The sequence below is a fragment of the Pipra filicauda genome, unplaced genomic scaffold (genome assembly GCF_003945595.2).
Source record: "Pipra filicauda isolate LSUMZ 115617 unplaced genomic scaffold, ASM394559v2 scaffold3_size10097308_pilon, whole genome shotgun sequence".
NCBI lineage: Eukaryota > Metazoa > Chordata > Aves > Passeriformes > Pipridae > Pipra > Pipra filicauda.
In genome coordinates this window covers 1,211,040-1,224,634 of record NW_024104532.1, presented here as the reverse complement: position 1 = coordinate 1,224,634, position 13,595 = coordinate 1,211,040, and the positions used below count along the sequence as shown (strand labels likewise).

The 13,595-nt window shown below is 43.9% G+C and overlaps 2 protein-coding genes across 7 annotated transcripts; both read left to right on the top strand.

Moving 5' to 3' along the window:
* The first annotated feature begins 224 nt into the window (after positions 1-224).
* MED7 (mediator complex subunit 7) lies at positions 225-2,184 on the top strand. Of its 3 annotated transcripts, none has more exons than XM_027718724.2 (2): positions 225-285; positions 1,217-2,184. In XM_027718724.2, the coding sequence occupies exon 2, from the start codon at positions 1,236-1,238 to the stop codon at positions 1,926-1,928; it is 693 nt and encodes a 230-aa protein (XP_027574525.1). In that variant the 5' UTR covers positions 225-285; positions 1,217-1,235; the 3' UTR covers positions 1,929-2,184. The 3 variants fall into 3 exon arrangements, with proteins under 3 accessions (XP_027574525.1, XP_039241204.1, XP_039241205.1); XM_039385270.1 differs by lacking the exon at positions 225-285 and adding an exon at positions 368-581; XM_039385271.1 differs by lacking the exon at positions 225-285 and adding an exon at positions 426-445.
* A 76-nt stretch (positions 2,185-2,260) lies between these two features.
* On the top strand, positions 2,261-11,151 carry LOC113986741 (hepatitis A virus cellular receptor 1 homolog). 4 transcript variants are annotated; one of them, XR_005565008.1, is made up of 8 exons: positions 2,261-4,103; positions 5,851-6,192; positions 6,809-6,855; positions 8,839-8,915; positions 9,145-9,201; positions 9,962-10,076; positions 10,492-10,531; positions 10,900-10,951. XR_005565008.1 is itself a non-coding variant. In XM_027718719.2 (8 exons), the coding sequence occupies exons 1-8, from the start codon at positions 4,055-4,057 to the stop codon at positions 10,991-10,993; spliced, it is 825 nt and encodes a 274-aa protein (XP_027574520.2). In that variant the 5' UTR covers positions 2,261-4,054; the 3' UTR covers positions 10,994-11,151. The 4 variants fall into 4 exon arrangements, 3 of the variants coding, with proteins under 3 accessions (XP_027574520.2, XP_027574521.2, XP_027574522.2); XM_027718719.2 differs by having other exon boundaries at positions 6,805-6,855; positions 10,900-11,151; XM_027718720.2 differs by lacking the exon at positions 6,809-6,855 and having other exon boundaries at positions 10,900-11,151.
* Positions 11,152-13,595: the final 2,444 nt, after the last annotated feature.

Below are 13,595 nucleotides of genomic sequence, written 5' to 3'. Positions count from 1 at the left end.
GGTTTCTGGCGAGGAAGCCCCGCAGCCCTGAGGGGTCACGGCGACGGGACGGGACAGCCCCGCAACCCCCTCCACCCCCGCCATAGCGCGCACCCCCCGGTGCCCAATTCGCGCTTGGCACCGCCCCCCGAGGGAATTGAGTGGAGAGAGCGTCTGACTGATGTTCGCGAGAGCCAATCAGAGAGCGGCACCGAGAGGCTGCGAGCCAATGGAAGGCAGGAGGAGGGGCCTCTGTCCGGAAGCGGCGGCGCTGAGGGAACGCGGCGGGCGGTGGGGACAGTGAGGGTGAGTGAGGGAAGGTGGGGGCGGGCGGGTCTCCGCGGGCCCCGGATGGGTTCTGTCCCCTCCGCCAGTACCTGGTCACATCTCTTCTCTCCTCAGCACTGGTCTGAAGAGCCCTGCGGCCCAGAGCCCGGTCCAGCCCGGAGCAGGGCAGCGAAGCTCGGTGCGGGCGGGTGTGGGCCCGGGCCGGTTTCTCTCGTGGGTCGCGTGTGAAGAGGGGAAGCCACACGAGGAGCGGCTGAGGGCACTTGGTCTGTTCAACCTGAAGAAGCAGGAGACTAAGGGCAGACTTCACCAAGGTCTGCAGCTTCCTGACGAGGGGCAGCACCTGTCTGTGCTCTCCGTGACCAGTGACGGGACCCGAGGGAATGGCTGGAGTTGTGTCAGGGCAGGGTTAGCTGCATATTAAGAAAAGGTTCTTCACCCAGAGGGTGGTCGGGCACCGAACAGGCTCCCCAGGGCAGTGGTCACGGCCCCAAACCTGACAGAACTCAGGAAGCATTTGGACAACGCTCTCAGGCACATGGTGGGATTGCTGGGTTGTCCTGTGCATGACCTGGAGCTGGACTTTGATGATCCTCGTGGGTCCCTTCCAACTCAGGATATTCTGTGAGGTTCGCAGACTGGGCTCCAGCTAGGGAAGGGGTCTCCCCCTTCCTGTGGCTGCTCAGTTTACAGGCTGGTCTTTCATATTTTGGGAAATGAGTGTTCTGTGTGCTACTGTAGTTTATCCTGCTGTAAGTAAACCTTAGTGAAAAGTAACATGGATTTATCAGTAGTTTCCTGTATTCTGCACATTGGGTTGTCTTCTGATTCATTTTCTCAAGGCCACTTCTCTTGCATTGTTTTTGTTTATATTTATCTATTAATCTTGTGACACAAATTGTTAACATATGTTTCTTGTTAACATATGTTTCTTGGGATTTTCCCATAGGTATTTTCGTCTGGCAAAAATGGGTGAACCTCAGCAAGTGAGTGCCCTTCCTCCACCTCCAATGCAGTATATAAAAGAATATACTGATGAAAATATCCGTAAGGGCCTGGCTCCAAAGCCACCTCCCCCTGTGAAGGACAGCTACATGATGTTTGGAAATCAGTTTCAGTGTGATGACCTGATCATTCGGCCCTTGGAGAGCCAGGGTATTGAACGGCTGCATCCCATGCAGTTTGATCACAAGAAGGAATTAAGAAAACTTAACATGTCTATCCTGGTCAACTTTTTGGACCTCTTGGATATCTTGATAAGGAGCCCAGGGAGCATAAAGCGAGAGGAGAAACTGGAAGACTTGAAACTGCTTTTTGTCCATGTCCATCACCTTATAAATGAGTATCGCCCTCACCAAGCCAGGGAGACACTGAGAGTCATGATGGAGGTGCAGAAACGTCAGCGCCTGGAGACCGCGGAGCGATTCCAGAAGCACCTGGAGCGGGTTGTGGAGATGATCCAGAACTGCCTGGCTTCCTTGCCTGATGATCTGCCTCATGCAGAGGGAGGACTGAGAGTGAAAGTGGAGCCCATGGATACTGATGATGGCAGCAACTGCATCGGACAGAGTGAAAAGCAGAGAGAGCGTTCAGGTGGCAAGAGAGATCAGGTTTTAGACAAGGATGCAGCAATGTGCAGCATTATTGACGAAATGACATGAAGAAAACACCTTGCTTTGTTAATGCACCACAGGGAGAGGCAGGGTGTATTCTGAGGCTACACATAGTTTGTTTTGCTGTTGTACAAGCAGATAAAGCATTTCTTGTGCACATGTTGGAGGTTGTGAGTGACTGGGCAGATGAAAGTGTTTGATATTTTGTGACCTGTGTTTTTTTGGTAGAAAGAAAAAAGTGTAATTTTTGTGAAATGTACTGTGAGGTGGTAGGCACAGATTAAAGTTGACTTTTTCTGTCATACTTTCATTTGTCACTTCCTGCGTATTTTGGGTTCATCTCTCTGATTTTTGGGTATGCCATTCTATGGTTCTATGTGCTCTGAGTCAAGAAAAAATTTCTACAGAAGTGGTGCTTGTTTCTTGCACAAGCAAAACACAGGAACTTGGAAAACAGCCACGTAGAAACTCAGATTGCACCAAGGCATTCCTTATAGTCTGTGTTTGAGGTGAAATCTAAATCAAGTGGGTTAACTGTTGTCCCGTAGCTCTCCCATTCCCTTACTATGTGACCAAAACAGCTTTCCTGGGATACAGACAGCACTCAAACAGCTGTTGACTAATGTGTGAACAGAATAGCCTGGGTGAAGTGAGTAAAATGGACACAGACAGAGCTCTGGGATAAGAGTTCCTTTATTTTCTCATCCTGTTTATTTATTTCAGAGCTCAGATGTGGCTCATGCAAGGGAGGAACCTGTGCAGACCCGTGCACAGCACATGTTTTGCTGGGGACTGTGGGAAGGGCCATGTCCTGGTGTGCAGGTGGGTGTTTGCTGCACACTGGACCACCAGAGCTCACCAGCCCGTGCCAGGCACTGTGGGGAATGCAGTCACCCGCCTCCTGCCAGAGCCAGCTCGCCGGGATCCTGCTGGCCATTATCAGAATTGTTCCTTTAGCAGCTGTCTGCAGTTTCCTGTTTCCACAGAAACACCAGGAGCGAAGAGGAAGCGCTTTTCTTAGTGTCCTGCTTCCAGCTGCTGCACGCAAAAGTCACACTGCATGCAAAAGTCACCCTTCATCCCTCTTACTCTCACTTCTCTCCTGCAAGCATGTTGCTAGTGTTTGTCTCTCAGCTGCATTAATCCCTTGGTTTTCCTAATTTTCACTTAAAGAAACTATCACTTTGGTGCCTCTGCCCTCTAAGGTATCCAGTGCGAGACAGCTCTGTTGGTTCTAACTCCTTAGTACTTAATTTCATCTGTATAAAACACTGTGAGGTAGATTAGTAGCTTCAGCAAAGAACACTTCTTGGCTCTAGATCAAATACCCTTGATCACAACTGCAGTTCTAGTCCAAACAATATAAAAAGACAAGATATCCTTGAGAAGAGTTTGGTGATCCAGGGACACAGGGAGAGTGGCCAGGGAACAGCCTTTCTCAAAAGCTGTATTTCAGAATTCTGTCAGAGTGAGCCTTGAGTCTGGGATGAGACAGTTTCCACACTACTTTTTAAAGTGATTCTGCATTCTGGATGTTTTGTCTATATTGCAAAAGCCCAGGCATATGGAATTTTAAAGAGTCAGATGAAAAGAGACTGCAACTCTATTTGGCTCAACTGTGTAACAGTAGGACAGTTTTCCAATACTACCAAATTATTGCTGCCAAAGAAAATTTGCCAAAAGATGCTCTGAGCTGCTTCTAAGTATTAGAACCAGAAATTTATAATTAAAAGCTTGAGTAGTTCTTCCTAGGAATCTTTTATTTTGCCAAGTCCTTTCTACTTACCACAGTGCTACGGCAAAAGTAGGTGTGGGAAGCAGTCTGGGGCAATGGTTCTGGTAGTTGTGTGAGCTCAGTGGCGCTGACAAGTTTCACTTATGGTAATCAAGCAGATCTGGAAAAAAGAGAACTAGATTTCTGTGGCGAAGTGCCGCCTCAGTCACACCCCGTCAGCGGCAGCTCAGCCCTGTACACTTGTACCTTGCCTGCAGCTCTGCCTCTGCTGCAGGAGACAGACAGCCCAACCACGGGCAAAAGGATCAGATTGGACTGAAGGGCACCCACAGCTGTGTCTGGACATGGTGTGCTAAGAAGCAAACAAAGAAGTTTACCTAGAAGATAAGTTTTCTTGAATGAGGAGGGTGAGTGGGAGTGTTCCTCATCTTCAGCCACGATGTTGTCTTATGTCTGCATGAACTGGATTCTTCTGGTCCTGTTTACAGGTAACTAAGTGGACCTAAACAACTAGATGGAGGTGGATGGAGGTATCATGCATCAGGGATTCTGAGGGTTGCAAAGTGAGAAATTTTATCTTACAACAGAAAGAGTGGCCACATATCACAGAAACTGCAGCTTTGTGTTAGACTTTTATCACAGTGACTCAATAGTGTTCTAGTGGCCTTATCACCTTTTTAAGATAAAATCATGTTTGAGGGTATGATGGTTTTAAAGATGCTCCTTCTTGAGCTAGTCTTGGCTCCTGCTAGTCTGATTAGTGGGCTTTTAAAAACTGATCCAAGATGAGCAGAGAACTTTAAATCATTTTAGAGAAGTTGTAAAACAAGGATATTTCACTTTGGCAGACTTTGTGAAGATGAGTGCTTAGGTGGCTTCTGGTGTTTTTTAGCTAATATGAAATTGTATTGGGACAAATTGGTAATTTCTCCTTTTTTTTTTTTTTTTAATCTGAGAAACCAGTCCTAGATTGTTAAAGGCAACAGCACTGTAAACAACAGGTTGTAAAGTGGTACTAATAAAGACAGACATTAAAAACTTGGTGGTAAGATAAATTCAGTAGAAAGAAAAGGGATATTACAGATACTATTTCTTATAGTTCTTTATACAGTCTTTTATGATGAGATTCATTTCAAACTTCCTTTTTATATTAAATAAAAATTATAGACCAGACTGGACTTTCAATAGAGATAATTTGTTGCCTGTTCTTGCTGAACAGAACTCTATTCCTGAAATGTTAATATGGATGGATCAAAATATTTACACATGTGATCCCATGTTACTGAATTTGATAAGAATGGGCAGTAGTCAGTATATAGAAAATGTGTTTTTTTGAAGTACAAACAACGTGTGCACTTTGGGAGCCTCACTGCATACCCTGTTAGAAGAAAATGGTTACGGGATGACTGTGACTGAATCCCCAGAGCACAAATAATTTTGACTGGCACTTAACTAGCTTTTAATAAAACCCTTCAAAAGGGAATATTGACTGGCGTGATCTAGATACATAAAAGAAACTATCTCATTGTAATGAATGAGTGCTAGGGCTCACTGTGTTCACCTGAGTAGTGTGACACAGCCTTCTGGAAATGTGAAAAATTACCTTTAAGGGGAACCAAACAACTTAGAACCTGCATAAGAGTGAGAAGAGAAAATAAGGTAGTGAAAAAAAAAGAGTATAAAATTTCTCAGAAAAGCTCTGAAAAATCCCTTCTGATCAGAATGGGCAAAACCTGACTTTGGAAAAGAAAAATAGAAATTCATTCAGCAGTAATCATTCTGATGAAACCTTCCTTTTAGTGGCTCTTCATTGAAAGGGAAGAAGAGTTTCCCACAGTGGTTTTGATTAAAGTCAGTGTCTTACTGCTCCCCTCTGTGTAGCTTGGATTAAATCTAAAGGAAGGAAAAGAGCTGACAGACTGCACCTGGCTCAAGAGAAGCCACAGAGTTGAGGAGATTCAAACACTGTTGTCTCTTCACCTCACTGCCTACCTGCAGAGGCTGAAGAAAGTGTATTTCTTCCTTCTGTGATGAGAGACACGTTCTGAACATGTAATTGGCCTGATCGTTATCCCTCACTGCATCATTCCTGCCGGGACAAATCTGTTTGTGGAAAATCTGCTCCAGCAATGCCTGGTGGTGTTTGAGAGATGAGAAGTGCCAGGACAGGCAAGATGCACAAGAAGCTCCCCTTTGCATGCCCTGTACTCAGCAGCTCTGTTGTTTTGTCCACAGGTCCCACAGTATCAGAAATAGTGATGGGAGAGGTTGGTCAGAACGTCACCGTGCCCTGCTTCTACAGCGTCCGGAGGACACAAGACATCACATCCATGTGCTGGGGTCGGGATAGCTGCCCTAATTCACAGTGTTCTCGGCCCATTGTCTGGACAGATGGATGGAGGGTGACAGAGCAGTACAGCAGCAGGTACCTATTGCGAGGGAACCTGACGAAGGGCGACGTTTCCCTCACGATTGTGAACGCCGAGGAAGCAGACAGTGGGACTTACTGCTGCCGTGTGGAGCACCGGGGGTGGTTCAACGATCAAAAAACTAATCTCAAGGTTGTGATAAGGAAAGGTGAGTACAGAGGTGTGCTCTTGTCTGAGTACCCTTGTGGTAGATCTGCTCTTGGGTCTGGGTTTCAAAGCTTGCGGTGGAGATAGTTTCTACGATCATCCATAAGGCTGATCTTTAGGACCTTGTGGGTCTGCTGTTAGTGCTGTTCAAATTGAGCTGTCTTTGGCAAAGTTCTTATCCCAGCACAGTCACTTCAATTAACAAAAGGATGTGGTACTTTGTTTCACAGTGCACAGCACTACTGAGCTTTCTTAGAATAACTGAAGAGTTTAACAGAAAGGGCAGTACACAGTACTTAGTTCATCCGAAGCATTATCGCTGCACTATTTTCATAGAAAGCCATGTTTGATTTTCCCTGCTTGATTCTAGAGTAAAGCCCAGGGACACAAAATTGATATAGAGAAGTTTTTTATCAACTCTTCCTTTGATTTTTAGTTTTTCTCTTGCTTGTGAAAAGCATGATAATATATGGAACAACTGGCTGACAGAGGTACTTGTGTAGCTGGTGCTAGCAAATCCTTACTGTAGAAGCACTGTCTCTTTTTCACTACATAAATGCACACTAAGGTTAATTATAACATGTGTTGGTTTTGTTTTATTTTTTAACATCAGCTAGGATCTCTACTGCAAGTCCTCACACTTACACCTCTGAACAGACATCAGGTAACTTTTATCCAAGTATTAATCTCAATAGCATATAATAAGGCATATTGCAAATGGGGATCTTAGGAAGGAAACAAAATGATGCTGGATGATAGAAATGTCTTGGCTAAAATTTACTAAACATTACCATAGAATGAAAGATCAGAACTTGGATTTAAATTCTGCCTGATATTATATAAAGAGTCCAACAGAAGGAACATGTATATGTGGGAGGAAGCTTGCTTCCAGGTGTGATACTTTGTGGCTGTTGTTTTGGTTTGTTGGTTTGTTTGGGATATAAAATCTCACCTCTTCGTCTAGAAATGCATTCCCTGAGGAGTAAAACTCAACTTTTGAGGAGTTGGGTGTACCCACTGCTTAATCAGCTAATTTGTTGCTCAATAATATAGAACTGTTTTATTGGAGTAGCTCAAAAGCACATCTAATCCAGGATCCTGTCTCCAGTAGCAGTCAACAGCAGATGATTAAGGAGGATCATAGAAACAGGGCAGTAATTTTGTGATACAGTGCCAAAGTATTCTTCTGCCTTGATATATGATGTGTCTCAGAGGTTGCCCACATCCTCTGTAGCCTGTGAACATTTAAAAACACGAGATCTCTCACTGTAGTAGAAGGGACAGTGCACAACTGTTCCCTACTCAGTTTCTCCATTCCCCTCACAAGTGGATAAATTTCTATCACATACCCGCTCAGCTGCATCTTTTTCAGTCTGAGAAAGACACCTTTAATTTCCATTACACAAGAGAAAGCTCATGGTGTAACAATATTTTCTGGATTCTGAAAGAAAAATCAGGATGCCATTTGTATTTCTCCCTTTGTCTTGGATGTTTCCAGCTAAGCAACTCTAACTTAGGTTGTTACAACAGTTGCATTTCCTTTTCGGAAAAAGAAGTGAAAACTTTCTCAGACTGTTTCTATTCTAGTTGCAAATAATATGGCTTCCCATCTTAGAACTCATGGGTTTTCTTAACCCTGTGACATCTTTGTTGGCTGATGGTGGAACAGTGTTTTAAGGTTTCAGAACACAAGTTAGTATGTGCATGTTCACATAGAGAGAGACTGGAAAAGGCAGCTGGCTGTGTGCCTCTGGTGTAGAAATACTCCAGAGTTTCCAACGGCAGAGAACAGTGAAGCCAATGATCCTGTCCTCTTCAAAATAAAGCTTCTGGGAATAAGGGTAACAATGTAAAACATTAAAGCAACCAGCTAATGTTGTCATAAAGTGAACAGGAGATTTTATTTTTAGGAGGTTTTTATATCATCCGAGAACTCGTGGAGAAACCGAGACTGATGATAAAGAAGTCAGAAGTTTGTAGCTCTTAATTTTAAATATTGCAAACAGCTTTGCTCTGGGAAATTACCTCAAAATATGCTGCACGTCCTTATGCAAATATATCACATTTTGGTCAGTCTGTGTACTGCACAGCTGTCTGGGACTTTAAAGTATCACTTGCTTTTTGACTCTGCATCAGTTGCTGTTTCAAGGCCCTGGGATAACCTTCATCAGTTTTCACCAGATAACCTAAGTTCACTTTAGGCATCATTTTTTGCTTCAAGGCCAGGTTGGATGGGGCATTGAACCACCTGGTCAAGTGGAAGGTGTCCTGTCCTTTGGCAGGGGGATTGGAACTGGGTGATCTTTAAGGTCCCTTTTAACCCAAACCATTTCATGATTCTATAATCCACTGCTTCTTGGCTCCAAACCCAGATGGCTACTGTGATAACTCCTTCCCAGTGTTCACATAACAGCAAGAGCCAAGTGTTTCCTGGAAGGAATTCAAAGCTCTGAAAAGGGCAGCAGAAACTCCAATATTCAGAGCTTTGTGCTGCCCTGTGAAGACACCAACCTCTTTATGATATGCAGAGCCCAGACTACTGATAGACATTTAAGTTCAGTGGTTCCAAGTCAGCAGTACAGATTCCTCTGTGTCAAGGCCGAATGGTTCTTTGTGCAGGTGATGTGTTTGTCTTGTCTTTGCTCAGCTCCTGGAAGCACCAGTGGATCCTCCTTTACCGTCACAGAAACGTGGCCAGCATCTGCCTCAGAAGCTCCTGAGAATGTAAGCATCTCCTTTGCTGCAGCATAGCTGGGCAGAGTGGATAGAAATGAGAGTTTATGGGGTCATCCCTACAGGCACTTCCACTGCTTTTTTTTTGATTGCAACAGAATATTGTTGTTTATAAGAAAGAGTTCTTATAAAAGAGGAGGGGAAAAAACCTGCTTAGCATGCATAAAGTACTTCCTACTAATGGAGGAAGAGCTTTAGCAATATCTGCATTGCCTTTCAGGCCTCTGGTCCCTGCTCTGACACCTCAGACTGCTCAGATGTTACTGCAAACCTGCAGGTATGGCAGGATGTGGGGGAGAGTGGAACTTGGACCACGTGGGAGCACAGGGATGCCCTGCACTTCCTGTGCAGTGGGGTTCAAACAGGCTGTCCTGCCAGACCTCTCCCTGTCCTGCTGAGTCCTCCAGCACGTATTACAGGGTGACAGGCAGTAACAGCACCCAAATTTTATCAGGAAGACCAGCCAGCCAAACCAGCCTTTGGGGAGGCCTGCTGTGATGTAGTCAGACAGTCTGTGCTGTGGGAGTTCATGCTGCTGAATGTGCAGGATGCAAGTCAGGGACCATACTGTGCTTCCAGTGTCTTTCCAGGCCTGAGATACCAATGGCAGATTAGATACTAACAGCTGGCATCAGAAAAAAGTTTAGCCTAAATAAAAAACAATGCAAAGAGAAGGTGCAATTACTTATTGGTATAAAGCCTTGAATAATTGCTGAATAAGCTGATAAGAAGGTGGGAGGGTGTGACATCAGGAGATATTTTGATCACAGAAAAATTCACCAAATGGTATTAAACCTCAATAAATGAGATTTGTCATAACCTCAGATCATTTGACAATCTCAGAAATTTGTTTAACAGCATGGGTCACCTAAATGTTGCAGTGATTCTGCTTTAAACTTGTCCTGTATCTCAGATTAGGCTTTTGGTCTCAAATAGACTTTTCCTGCAGAGTTGCAAAACATATAAATGGCCTTTGAGTGCTGTATGGGCTTCTTGCTGCCGGTTCCACTAATGCTCATCTGCCTTGTGTTTGACAGAACACCTCTGTATCGCTTCCCAGTCAGCAGTATGCAGAAAATGGTCTGTACATTGGGATTGGGTCATGTGCAGTACTTCTGGTCATCCTGATTTTGGCTCTGTTCCTCACTAAACGTAAGTACTTTTCCTAGGCAGTTATTCAAGGATTGCTCAAGTTTGTCCAGTCACAGCTGCGGCAGATGTCACGCGTGTCCCGCTTCGGGGCAGAGAGCTGAGGTCTCTGGATTCCTCACTCGGTCCCTGTGCTGTGGCTGCTCACTCAGCTCTCTCCCTGTGGCCTCTGGGGCCCCGAAGAGCAAGGTGTGAATGTGGCCTCCTCATTTTGTGACTCCTCAGCAGCCAGACAACCCAGGGTGTGGTTGTGCCCTGCTCATTTCCTCCTACCCATTCCGCAGTTCCCTGTTCTCCCAGTTCCTTCCTGAAGATAATTATTTATTTTTGAACACGCTGCTTTACTTGCTTCTAATGGTTTTAAAAAAACTATTTGTTTTTCTTTTTTTTCTTTATTTTCATTCTGGATGGTCCTTAGAATACTTTTACAATACGAAGAAGATGGGTGACTTTGCAAAGTGAGTATTCTGTTCCTGCCTTTGCTGATAGGATAAATGAGGTTGCAGAAAGAGAATGTCAGTATGCTGACCAGTCCACCACATACTTTGACTTTCTTTTTTAATCTCAAGTTAATAGAAAGCATTACAAAAAGAAATTAATAAATTCTGCTACTTTTCATTACTTAGTAAGCAAAAATGAGTAATAACTATCAGTTGATTGCATTAGGGAGCATGCAAACCTCAAGTGTGGAAAGATGATTCATTATCAGTCATGATAATAAGAGTTTATGCATGTTTCACTCTTTCCAGTGAGCTGGTTGATCTGCTCTTCTTGGTTTTATTGTCTGTTTTTTGTTTAAAACCATTATTTTTACTCTTTTGTGCAGCTTCATTGCATTTCAGAGGCCACAAGGTGTGGGGAATCATAATGCCCTGGAAGATGAGATCCATGCAGAGGAAAATGTTTATATTGTACACTAAGGACTGTATTCATGCTTGCCTTTGTCACTGTGGGGACATTAAATAGTTTGCAAAATGTTAGCTGCTCCCTCTGCTCAGCAGCTGCATGTGTCTGCACTACTGAAGCATTACTCACATCATTCTAATAAAACAAATAAAAGCTACACTTGCAATTAAAATCTTTATCAGCCTGTTCCAGAAAGAGAAACTGAAACCCTACTATTTTAAATGGAAATTTCCATTTCCTAAAGAAAGTTACCATTATATTTATTATCTGCTTCAAATTCTCGCTTCCTTTTTGGAAAAAAGAGGAAGTGCCAGAAGGGCAGAATTGACTTCGCTGTGGGTTCTGTCTGCCACCTACCACAGAGCCCGTGCCATCAGAGGGCAGAAGCAGTATCAAAGCTGCTGTGACAAACCTGTCACATGGGAAAACTGGGTAGTATTAGTGATTTAATATACATTTAGTTGGATTTTCAGTGAAGACAGGTATACCCAGTCCTGGTAACAGCTCGGTAATACAATATACTAATTCCTGCCCACCTGCAGTTAAAGCTGGGGGAGCTATGGATGCTCACCCCTCATGGGATGACCTCGGAGCCTACAGCATCAGTACTTCAATGTACAGAATATTCACACCTTGTGTTAAGAGAACTATGACTAAATGTGTTTCTCTCTACAAAATACATCTCTTTTTTTCTGTGGTTTTCTCCTCAGGCCCACCTATACCCTGAGAAGCCCTTGGGGTGGAAAGTCTCACTTCTAGGCATCTAAAACAACTGAACAAATAATACCCACTTTGTAAAGTTAATTAAGTCCTCTTCTTAGCTTATGGAGAAGTCATGGACATGGCACGAAATATTGGTTTGAAGTTGGCCTGCCTTCACACCCCTCTAAATACCAAACAACTAATTCATAAGAATGCTGAATGTATTTGATGGATTTTAGCCCATAAATACAGAGAATCTGTGGTTGAAGTCTTTCCTCCATTGCTCCTCAGTTAGTGATGTGTCTCAGCTCTTACTCTCTGCAAAACTAAACTTTGGTTTACTTTAAATAAAAAAAATGGAAGCAGCCCCATGAGTATGAATCAATCCCTTAAGCATTGTTAAGCAGGAGATAAAAGACCAAAATCATCTTTGAGTGGAAGAATAATTTTCATCAATTGTTTTTAAGAACACATTTTAAACAGGGGCTGGGGACTGAAAGAGCAGAAAAGTAGCAGAGGCAGGAGAGAGACCAACTCTTACCAAATACTGGTCAGTACATTTTTCCCTGAAGCCCATCCCAAGCAGCAGTGTGGAATTATCTAGTGCAGACATTGCTGTCACGGGGAAGATTCACAGATGTACCACAGACTTTCTACCATTGAGTTATTTTTCAGCTTCAAAATCATTTTCAACTATGCAATGAGGCATAAAGGTGAAATAATGAAATCAGCAGGTATTTATGTCAACAGCTGAGACGCTTTGAGGCCACGGTCTGGTTGTATTTAAGGGGAGCCGGGGTCAGTGGAGCAGTTACCCCTCCCTCTCCCAGCTGGTAGAGAGGGGAGGGCTTGGGTTGGCTGGGGAGGGGAGTGGTTCCCCAAGAGCCCTGGCTGAGGTGGGATCTTGCAGGTGAGTGTGCTTGCAAATAGTCACAAAGGAGGGAAAGGCTCCTCATCTTGTTGAGGAAGGAAGAACTGGAAAGCAAACTGGGACAGGTGACCCTGGTGTGCTCTGTATTTCACTCGTGCTGGGCGTTCTCTTGGGGCTCTCTGTTGCAGCAGGGCTGAAAGTTTGAAAATGTGGAGGTGGGTTCATGGCTGACTGAAGTGCTCCATGTGGGAGCAGAGCTATTACTGTTCCCAGGGGCAGGAAAATTATGGACAACACCAGCTCTGCCATCTTCTGTCTTCATGTCATGTGTAGCTTTGTGTAAGAAGGTACCGAAACTAGAAAGCACCTGCTGGTGTTAGACTGTATTTTTGCATTTGACTATTAATAACAATTACTGACCTAAAATCACTGCCTCTGCTGAAGACATTGCTTTTCTTCTGCCTGGCAGAACGTGTTGCTGCTGTGGGCTCTAGCCTGTGACTGGAGATGGAGGAAGTCTGATCTGGTCTCTGAACTAGATCTCAGAAAGCATCTTCAGCAATTTCTGCTTTCTGCAATTTTATGAAATTGGTCTCTGCTGGGGTCAGAGTTAGACACTTGTAGGGTTTCCAAAATCATCTGATTGCAACCACCCCTGCTCTTACAGGGTTTGTGGGCCAGCTTTAAGACTGCTAATCATGAAAAATGCTTGTCCATAAGGGTTTTTTTAATATAAATATTTTAGACTAAATCAGACTAATTATTATATCAGCAACTTTTACAGGTAAAATAAAGTTCTAAAATATCTGATAACCAAAATCTTGAATAAAGTCTCCTTTCTCCTGTGCAGTTACTTGGTAAACAGACTTCGCAAAGATTGTGCAGAGCAAGAAGTTTGCAGTATAATACACACAAATCCATGCAGGCAGAAGCTCCCTGTGCTTTTTCATTACTTCCACTTGTGCCAGTGGATCTTGGAACAGGCACTTCAAAATGAGTCCCAGGTGGCACTTGGAACCTTTTCACACATTAAGAGATTGTCC

What these genes read in the sequence shown, in the direction of transcription:
- MED7 (XM_027718724.2), top strand. Translation starts at nt 1,236, where the DNA reads ATGGGTGAACCTCAGCAAGTGAGTGCCCTTCCTCCACCTCCAATGCAG.
- LOC113986741 (XM_027718719.2), top strand. Translation starts at nt 4,055, where the DNA reads ATGTTGTCTTATGTCTGCATGAACTGGATTCTTCTGGTCCTGTTTACA. An exon ending in TCTTCTGGTCCTGTTTACAG is followed by an intron (nt 4,104 to 5,850) that starts GTAACTAAGTGG and finishes TTTTGTCCACAG; the next exon opens with GTCCCACAGTATCAGAAATA. An exon ending in CACCTCTGAACAGACATCAG is followed by an intron (nt 6,856 to 8,838) that starts GTAACTTTTATC and finishes GTCTTTGCTCAG; the next exon opens with CTCCTGGAAGCACCAGTGGA.